We start from the raw sequence: 11321 nt of genomic DNA, 5'->3' as shown, positions 1-11321 counted from the left end.
AAGTTATAGAAGATCTAAAATGAAGTGAGAGCTATTTTAAACATTTAAAGAATGGAGATGGATAAAGTGCAAGCAACATGCCTCAGAATAGATAGCCATTTGATGAAGATATACATACTCTCACTGTACTCTGATATTGCAATAAAATGAACTGAATTTTAACAAAATCTCTGTAGTATTGTAAATCTTGTGCACTGACTGTTAAGCCTACCTGATTCACCTTTACCCAAATAACAAAAACATAAATTAAATTAAATTTCAAAAAATTAATTAATAACTATTTTCTTGTTGTTTCAGAAGATGGTGTGTGGTCCTACATGTGTGGATGATATCTTAACAAAATCATTTTATACACTTGGTTTAAAAGTTGGCAAATCACCTGGATATTTTGTTATAATTCCAGTATTTGTGACATTAATTTGTATCACAGGGTAAGTTATCGATATATTCATAACATATTTATGATATTGTGGTTATTATTTTTTAAATATATTTTTTATCAACATGTTTATTGATTTAAGAAATGGAAATCAATTTTCTATTTTTTCTGCCTTCCATTCAAACTTCCAAGCTGATATACTTGTCTTTCCTAAGATATCTAACTAAATGTTATATTCTTACAAAAAAACTATGCCAGCCTGATTAATTATACATGTCATTTTTAGTAAATTTCTATTTTATAGAAACAAAACATAATTTATTTTATAGAATAAAATTTAAATAACCACTCAAAAATGTAAAAGCTATTGCTTTTTCAATTTTTTTTATATAGGCTTTTAGAAGTTGATTCTAAATTAAAAACTGTTATTAACAACATCCTGATCAATTTAGTGTTGACTTAAAAAAGTTAAAATTTAAAGACTTAAAAATTTTTTGTTTTTTTAAACATTGAATTTATTTTTTTAAATTTTATTTTCATTTTCTAATTTTATTTTATCTAAAATACGTATTAGCCTACAAATAATGAAACTCGTATAAAAATAATTTGTTAGTAATAAATGTAAAACTGAGAAACCTGCATTTTATTAAAAATTAAAAAAAACAAATTCAAAGGAGTTCTAAGAGTTGGTTCAAACAGAGCGAGAACAGTCTCTCTGAAATGCAGGAATATAATATTTTTGTTTTACTGGTTTTCCAATTAATTTTCTTGAATTTTCATACAAAAATACTTTGAAATTCACATCAAGTTATATTATTCATTATTACCGTTTGATGCAAACTAATGATGACAACAAAAAATGAAAATATCATTAAATCATTTACTAAACTTTTAAAAATCTAACACTCAAGTAATCTGGGAAACCTTATGACAGGACCACAGAGGAACTTCAAATAAACAATAATCACTAAAAATTAATAAAGATCATTGAGTCTACCCATTTTATGAAGAGTAAGGCTTGAACATTGAACTGAGAACCTTCACCTTTTGTTGGATTCTGTTAAAAAGTAATTTGAGCTTCGAATTTATCTGACAGCCACTATAACTATTATCTTATTGTGTAACTATTTATTGAAATAGTCAATTATAAGTATAGGATATACTTATAAGGACATACTCTGTTGTAAGTATATCCATAGATAAAGTCCAATTGTATAGTATAGGCTTAGGATATATCAGCTGACATCATCAAAACAGAACCCAAAGAGATTTAAGTCTTATTAATCATCAAAGCCTAAATCATGGAAGACGGATTAAAATAGATTTTTATCTACAATACATAGGCATGGCCAGGATTTTGTTCAGAGGGAGGTAAAAATAAGATAACGTTTTTTATTAAAAAATAGCTTTATTTGAACATTTGAAATCACTAAAAGTAATTAGTTGCAATGCTGTTTGAACCTGTCTAAATCTTACTTCAGCACTAGCCTACAAAAGTTCTGACAAAATCTCTTTCTCAAATTTATTTTTATCTTCCAGAATACATTTTTTATGCACACTCATCATACAAAGACCAACAATCCGATTTTCTGTCATTGTTGAGATAACCAGTTTTTAACCTGCATAAAGTGCTGAAAGATCTTTTGATAGTGCACATTATTCAAGGCCCTGCAAGTGAGATAAGTAGCGCCTGTTTTATGGATGAGTAGAACAATTGGTTTTCTTTAACTAGTGCAGCTAGTTCTATCTCCTGTTTGTCATTTAGCACATTTTTTCCTTTCCATTTCTTGTGCCAAAGTTCAGCTTCACTGAGGAAATCATTCAAATTGTTGTAACTACAAAAACTTTTTTTTTTTTAAGTCTTAACACATCATATCAAGCATTACACAAGAGGGCAACGTAAGCGATGAGAATGCAGGCAAGTTCTCCTCAGAAAAATGTTGTTCCAGAGACACTATTAATGAATCTATGTACAGAATAATTAGTGACCTTCTCCAAAACTCACGAGGAGTCTGTGCTGGTGGATTCACACAATGTTTCTGCTGATTTAAGACTCATGGCATATTGAAATCTCTTCCAAGATGCTCAGTATTTGTTTCAGCCTCTGCTATAACACTTTCACTTTCAACAACTGCATTTCCATGGTGTTTTCTCATGATGTGTGTGATTTTTTTTATGTGATTTGCACATTGAAATAAGTTCACACTCATTGACTGAAGAGCATTTACCACCGGTTGTAAGAGTGCCGACTATTTTGCTATGAGACAAACACACAATGAATTCTGGTTTTGTAGCAGCACAATGCATTTGAAAAGCAGCTTTTCTTGTTGCATTGTTACCGTCTGTTGATGGTTTTTTAGCGCCATAATGATTTGCACATAATGCTTCATGAATGTGGTGATACTTTTATATTTTTGAGACCATCGGATTTCACAGAGCTTTGGTATATTCAGTATGGATTTTCGACGAAGGACCAATTCTCAAAAGAATCTTATTATTTCTTTTATTGTGGAGACCGTATTTCATTTCACTGCTATTTCGTCTGAGTTGTTTAAAACTAAGTTCAGTTTATGACTAGCACAGTGAAAGTATAATGCTCTCGTATACTTTGTTGCGTAATTTTCTGAACACTACCATCCTTTCCTGTCATACTGGAACACCCATCTCATCCTTGTCCAACGCACTTTTCTGATCAAAGCCTATCTTTTTCTACAAAGTTGTTAATTGCAGATGCACAGATTTTGCATCCATGTCAGTCAACTCTACAAAACCTAGAAATTCCTCACGAATCATCAACTTTTCTTCGTCAAAAAATCTAACCCCAATGGAAAGTTGCTCTTTCCCTGATATGTCACTGCTCTCATCCGCGAGGGTAGTGTAAGAACATGCTTTCTTTATGTCAGTGGTGATGTCGTCTCTAATGTCATATCAGGTTCTGTGCCCTTTACTCTTTTAAAATTTGGTCACCAGCATCAATTTTGAGTTTGATCAAGTCTTCAAAAACACCTTCATGATCTTCTTTGTCTCTCAAAGATAGATCATGTGTACCGTAAAAAAACATCACAGTCAAAATTATTGATGCGACAATTTTCTTGTTGGCTTCTATTTCTTGTTGGTGGACATAAATCAGCTGTACATCAACAGGTATACTTTCAACAAAACATTTTGCTGCTGTGGCCACCCAATTTATGCCACTGAGATGATGTGTGAGATATCATGAATTTGTGCTTGTCCTTTATATAGCGAGTAAAGGGCCTCGCTATGAAAGAACCCAAAACATCATGCATGTTGGTGGAAACAAGACACAATAAATACACAATGCACCCTTTAATTTGTTGGAATATGCCAGCCAAGGAGCATAATCTGCCAACCAGCTGTATTTGAATTTTCTTTGTAATTACACAGCATCCTTAGCAAAGTCATAACTTGGAGTTGGTGACCAACAGTTTTTTAAAATTTCCATTTTTTGAGGTGAGGTCATACTAAACGAACGTCCAAGCCAGTGACCCAGATCATTATCAAAATACGTTTGATCCTGTACACCAGAACCAGATGATAACAAAGATCCGCTTGATTTTTCACCAACATTCTGCTTCGATTTCTCTTATCCATCGCTATCACTTTCGCTACTACTTTTATCTGGTTGCTTCCTTTTCTGTCTCCCTAAAAGAAAATTAACAACTACCAACTGTACTTCCCAAAAACATTAAAGAAACTAAGAATTTAATCTTCTGAACAGACTACTAGAAACTTCAACTTAAAAATGTTATTTTATCGTCTCCATACAATAATTTTTCGCAAAGTTACAGCGTTTTGAAAATCAGTAAAATAATTTTTTTTGTCCGTAAAAAATGTTCTAAACCTAAATATGAGTGGATAAATTTCAAAACAATCTGTCACTTAGTTAAATTTAAAAAAGTAAGCTTTTCTCATTTCTAAAAAAGTGTACTAGTGAAATAAGTTGAAAAAAAACACAAAGAAACCAGTGGAATGGTCAAATCTAACAGGCTACAGCTGTGTACAGAATGAAATTAATCTGAACCAACATGGTTCTGATATGAGAAATTTTTGTGTCAAGATTGTGTTGTGTTAACATAATAACTTTTGTAGTAATTGAATTTGAACACAACAAAAATTGGACTATTATGAATCTTGAACCGTTCACTATTTATTAGTTATCAAATTTTAATGTTTATTATTATTGAATGATTGTATTTTTTAATAAACTTCAATATTTTGTACAAATTTGTTTTATTATTTGTTTTACAATTAGCAGAAGTAGCTCATTGCAAAATCAACCATTTCAAAATGCAAAACCATCTAATTAAGCAAAACTGCTGCAAAAGTAGCTAATTACAATTTTCAATCATTATTTAAAATTATTGGAGTGCGATATACTTGTTATTATTTCTTATTTAATACTGCATGATTTTTCTTAAAATTTCAATTATAAAGACAACATCAAAATCGCTATTATTATAAAACAAAAACAGCCTGCATTTCCTGAACATTTTAGGTTGTTTTAACTAGATGGTTTTGCAACTCATTGGCTCAAGCTATACATACATACTTTTTGGCTAAAAAAGTTTCTAATATCTATTTTGATTGCTATTGTTACGGGATTGCGATCTGAACTACCCAAATGCATCAACTCACTCAATTGACTCACTTGTACTGATTGCAACAATTAGATAGGGAACAGAAAAGTACTAGAACTTTCCCGCTAAAACCGACCTTGAACATTCTATAACATTCAAGTTTTACCACAGATCATCCAGACCTTGAACCGCCAATTCCCCACTTGTTCACCAGAGAGCTCTGCCGCCATGATTCAAACATGCTTTCTTCCCGCGCAATACTATTATAATCTATTGATATTGATGTATAATTTTTCATTTGAATAAATTAGCTGGGGTGGGGCGGCAGGGCAAGCATCACCCTGCCACACCGTTGTTACACCTATGCTACAATATGAGCAGAAAATTGTTGATCAATTAGTTCTCATTGGTTCTCAATGTTCTCAATTAGTTCTCAACTAGTTCTCATTGGTCAGCTCCTCCTATTAGGTTTATCAGAATTTACTTATTGCTGCAGACTCTTCCACTTTAATAATGAATCAATATCTGCTTCTTGTAGAACTCTCAAATATGAGCTCATGAATAAAATAATATATAGATTAATCCTAACAAAAAAATTACTGAATAACATTCATTTTAAACGTAGAAGACAAAAAAGTCTTTTAATACCTATTTCTGAATCAGAATGGAAATTATTCAACTAATATATTAACTATTCAACGAATTTGTTATATGAAAATGCATTCATTTCATTTTCAACTTTGTTTTACAGGTTTATACAATCGGAACCACAATAATTTTTTTGATCTGTTGAAAGGAAACAAGCATAAACAACAAGATGCAAAGCACACTAATAGACGCTTGATGAGAAGGGATTAGCCTAGTATATTGTAGATGTTTTATCTGGTTAAATCATTAATATTGCTACAATGGATTTCAAATACAATAATCATTTCTTATTATTGCAAAGGAAGATCAGCTATCTTTTAGATTATTTTTTACCGGTTCTTTACTCTAATACTTTCTACCTTCCTCATTCGTGATGATTGCATTTGATCACAAAGATTTGTTTTCTATAACTTTTCAATTTCAACAACTCAACCGGCTCAATATATTTCTCCATTCTCTATTGTTACTTCTTTACTAATCTTTTAGTTTCATACATCTGTTATGTCATATATCTTTAATTATTCACTTTATATATTTTACTGAAACTGAAAAGAAATATAGGAAAAATTTCTTCAGAAATTGTGCTTGTGTTACCACCGTTTTCATTTGTACAAAAAAATTAAAAAAAAAAAAAATTATAGAAAAAAAAATTAAATTAAAAAAAATTATTAAAAAAATTTCAATCGTGTAAAAATTTTAATCTGATTTTATTTAGTCTGTATTAATGATCAATTAAAGCTTGGTTGAATAATTTGCTTCATAAACTGTTAAGAAACTGTTTCAGCTCTTTCAAGAATTATTCCTTAATCTGGTCTACCCACAGACAACCACCCACATTAGTAGTAGCTGTATGCTATGTTTTACGCTTCTCAAAGTCATTCAAGTTCCTGCAATTACAAAAAAATCTCATAATCAAGAGGTGGGGGAAACCTACTGATCAGAAAAACTTTTAATCGATTTTGTTTTTTTAATGATGGAAATCTTATCCTGTCATAGTTCAGTTAATCGCTGTTAGATATTTTCTTATAACTATTAAATTAATGTTTTATATTTTATTGCACTTAATAATAATTTTATTTTATTTTTTTAATAGGTATCAAAGAATCCATTATGAAATGGATCCAGAATATTTATTTAGTCCAATGCATGGACCTGGTAAAACAGAACGTTCTATTGTTGAACATTATTTCAAGATGAACTACAGCACCAGATTTAATCCGACTAGAATTACTCGACCGGGTATGTTTTATTACAAATAATATTTTCATATTAATATCACAAATTATATTTTTTAAGTAATATATTTCCAGAAGATATTTTTGGAAATATAGTACAGTTCATTTTTCAATGGTAACACAGATGGACACTATTGTAAATGGGATTTATCTCAAGAAATCTACTTCAGATGTGATCAAACAGTATATTTGATCTATGGTATTTTTTATTTAATATATTTTTTTATCAAATTTAAATCGTTTGTAAATTTAATGTTGTTAAGTTAATTGGTTCATTCATTTTAAAGAAAATTGTAAAAGTTACAACACTCTCTAGACTCCTGTACACAGTTTTGAGCTCTGTCTTTTCTATTTCCGTAGCAATCAATTTCATAACACTGTCATTTATAAGACCTAATGAACAAAGTACACTTGTAACTACTGTCTCCAGATGATGTAACTGAATGGCTGTTGATAAACTGAAATACAGCAGAAGTTATTACAGAAAACGGTACAACTTTTCTTAAAAACAAGAAGCATTGTCAGTTGTATTAGGAAAAGGAGGGAGTGATGTATTTGACATAATATTGTTTACCGAAATGATTGTCATTCTTTATTTCTACCGATTGTCATTTATAATTTACCAAAATATTCAGTTCTATTCTTTGATAAATAATAATCATGAAACTCTTTATACTATACACATATACTACACCAAAAACACTGCACACTATACAACGTATACCCTTACACAACTGCACTACAACATTATATACTATTTCTTCTGATAGATAAACTCGGTGAAGTTGCGACACTTTACAAATTACAATCATAACCCAAGGAGGGAACTATCGTGCTGCTGTGTGACTGGCTCTACGTAGTGAGTTTCAAACAATATCCTCTAGGCACATAGGCAAACCCAGTTGTATTTAGCTCTAGCTCCAGTATGCATGTGCTATACTGGAGTATCACCGGAACTCGTGGGACCAAAATGTCAAGTCCACAAACATATTCTATGATGGTGGTGGTCCATCTGCAAAAAACACCAACATATCTTTTGCGAAGAGGCCTCGGTCGGCTTTGTCCGATGACGATAACTGTCCCGAGAAAAACAATTTTAATGGCAGCAAAACACCTTTAAAATACCTGAATGTCAGATTTATTGTTTTACACAATAATCAGAAAGGTGGCCCCCTTCATAGGATTTCACCTTTCCTGATCAACAGGTTCAAGTAGTACCCCCAAGAACATAAGAAAACTGAGAGACAGATCAATTCTAACAGAGACTTTCAATGATGAGTAAAGTCGATCGCTCTTACGTCTCAACAACATGGGCAGTATAAGTATCAGTGTGGCATGTCATGGAACCATGAATACTAGCCAAGAAGTAATTTTTTGCCAGGATCTGCTTGAGATGGATGTTAAAGAAATTGCCTAAGAGCTTCATCCCCAAGGTGTTGCAAAGGTGAGGAGAATAATGAAACATTAAGGTGGGATGAAAGAACCTACTCCATCTCTTATTTTGACCTTCAACCTTCCCACACCACCAGAGAAAATTAAAGTAGGATACCTATTGGTTAGATTACAACCATTGATCCCTAACCCACGACGGTGTTTCCATTGTCAGAGGAATGGCCATACCACAACTTCTTGCCCGAACAATGCAATCTGTGCTAGATGTGCAAACTAAAGCCACACAGACACTGACTGTGAAGAGGAAGAATAATATGCAAACTGTGGGGGAACACATTCAGCTAGATCTCAAGATTGCCCGATTTCAAAGAGGAAAAAGCAATCCTAAAAAATCTGTACTGAGCAAAAACTTTCTTTTCCAGCTGCCCGAAGTGAATATAAAAAGACGCTTAGCTCTCGAAACCTTTCTTTCTTTCTTTCTTTTTCCTGTTTAGCCTCGGGTAACTACCGTTTAGATAATTCTTCAGAGGATGAGTGAAGATGATATGTATGAGTGTAAATGAAGTGTAGCCTTGTACATTCTCAGTTCGACCGTTCCTGAGAACGGTTTCTAGCTCTCGAAACCTGGCTAAACTGGATGTCTCTTTTTCTTCCGCGACGTCAAGTAAAGCTCTTGTAAATGCATACAACAAACAGTGCGGGCCCTGCAGTGAGCTGAAGAAGCTTGTTCAGGTGTTATCTGATCAGGTCGCTTCACTTACGACCACTATTTCGGAGATGACGAAAATGAAGTCGTTAGTCGCAGTTAGTGAATCCAATCGTGAGATCCCTCTGAAGGTCCCTGTCCCCAAAGTTTTACCCGTGCGGGCAGGAATAATCACAGTTGGCAGTAAGCCATCTGCTAAGCTCGCTGTTAAGGGAGCCCCCACAACCAGCCCCTCTGGGATGTCGTCTACGACATCCCATTCATCAAAATCTCCTCCTCCATCACCTCGTATACTGGAGATATGGTTGAGGAACCGCCCGAACCCAGGTCATAGGAGTTCGTTGTCATCAAAACTACAAAGAAGAAAAACCTGACTACATACAACTAATTTTTATATATCTTCCTGAAATTCTGTATCTGTAACAACCTCTACTTATGAACATTTTTCAGTGGAACGTTAGAGGTCTTCGGTTCCGCCTTAAGGATATTAGAGTGTTGGTGCGCACATATGAACCACTAATCATGTACTTCCAAGAATTGTATCTCTTACAGCAGGATGCAGTAACACTCAGAGGCTATTTCTGTGAGAGGTACGACTGTCTGATAGACAGCATAGAGAGTGGCGGAGTGGCTAGTTTCCTGCGGAATGAGGTGTCGGTTGCGAGGATACCACTAGCTACCCTTATTCCTGTTGTTGATGTGAAATCTCTATCCCCTTCAAATTGCACGTCTGCAATTTGTATCTCTCGCCAAACTCGGAGTTAAGTGCTTTAGAAATGTCAAATCCCCTCACGCAAATCTCATCGCCGTCGTAAATAGTAGGAGACTTCAATGCCCACCGCATTTCCTGGGGCTCAACTTTCTGCTCCTCTCGAGAAAATATGATTAACACGATGAGACAAGACCTTTGTTCACTGAATGATGGGTCACACACATTCATGTCCTTATCATCAGGTATATTATCCAACATCGACCTTTTCGTGTGCTCGCCGAGTTTATTCCCTCGTCTTAATTGGTCTGTTTGCGATTACTTTCACGGCAGTGAACACAAATATTATTGCTTTTAATGTCGACTGCGAGGTGATGAGATGGGCAAGGAGATGGATTTTGAAAAAGGCACATTGGAGCGGTTACCATGAAGCCTTCCCATCACAGTACGAGGTGGCGCGGGCGTCCTTAATCAGCTTTCCTCTTTTGCGTCCATGATGCTTGAGACTGCCAATAGGTATATCTCACAAACATCGGGAAACCCTAGACGTCCTTCCGTTCCTTGGTGGATGATTGCCAAAACGCTATTATTAGATGACGGCAAGCACTGCGTAAATTTAACCGCAGGCACACGAATGAGAATGTAGATTTGTACCGTAAGACTAGAGCGGTATATCATCCGGTATTCTTTGACGCTAGTAGGAAGTCATAGAGGAAATACGTAGACACCATCTCACGCAATGCTCCCACGTCTACTGTGTGGAAAAAGATCCGTGCAAATTGCGGATCACCATCACAATATATTCTCGGGCTTCTTCATGAAGGAGAACTCCTCACATCATCTTCTGCAATGGTAAATACCTTAGCAAATTCTGTCCAATCGGTGTCTTCACGATCTCTCACTTCATCATTTTTTTTTTTTGTCTTCAGTCATTTGACTGGTTTGATGCAGCTCTCCAAGATTTGCTATCTAGTGCTAGTCGTTTCATTTCAGTATACCCTCTACATCCTACATCCCTAACAATTTGTTTTACATATTCCAAACGAGGCCTGCCTACACAATTTTTTCCTTCTACCTGTCCTTCCAATATTAAAGCGACTATTCCAGGATACTTCATCATATAGTAACGAATTTCAGAGGTACAAGATACGTATGGAAATATTATCATTAAACATTGGTGATTCGGTCGATGAATTAAATGCTCCATTCTCATTCACCAAGTTGTCGCATGCTCTTAAAAACTCACGTGACACCTCTCCTGGACTTGAAAACATTCATCTCTGTATGCTGTCACGCCTTCCTCATTCGGCATTGCAACGCCTATTGAGCATTTATAATGGTTTGTTCTCTGCACAAGTCCTCCCACCGGTCTGATCTGCACACGTTGTCTTACCAGTACTTAAACCTGGTAAGAACAAAGCAATTCCCTCAAGCTGCTGCCCTATTTCCTTGACTAGCGTCTTACACAAAGTAAAGGAGAGAATGGTGAACCGTAGACTTGCATGGTAATTGGAGTCATTTTGTCTCTAGAATAGTGTGGTTTCCGACAAGGACGATCCTCCACTAACCATTTAGCGTCATTGGAAAAGGCTATTCAACTCACTATCCTACTACGTCAGCACCTCGTCGCTATCTTCTTTGATATCAGCAAGGT

The 11321-nt window shown here is 34.5% G+C and overlaps 1 protein-coding gene across 1 annotated transcript in view; it reads left to right on the top strand.

Annotated features, from left to right (window-relative positions):
• The first annotated feature begins 300 nt into the window (after positions 1-300).
• Positions 301-11321, top strand: part of Ptr (patched domain-containing protein) — a 49645-nt gene continuing 38624 nt past the window's right edge. The window contains exons 1-2 of the mRNA XM_075381489.1: positions 301-431; positions 6719-6864. Of these exons, the coding sequence (XP_075237604.1) occupies positions 301-431; positions 6719-6864 (277 nt within the window). The remainder of the gene's footprint in view (positions 432-6718; positions 6865-11321) is intronic.

This window comes from Lycorma delicatula, chromosome 13, assembly GCF_047948215.1.
Source record: "Lycorma delicatula isolate Av1 chromosome 13, ASM4794821v1, whole genome shotgun sequence".
NCBI classification, from domain to species: domain Eukaryota; kingdom Metazoa; phylum Arthropoda; class Insecta; order Hemiptera; family Fulgoridae; genus Lycorma; species Lycorma delicatula.
Note: the sequence above shows the minus strand (reverse complement) of the source record. Positions and strands in the feature narration are given on the sequence as shown.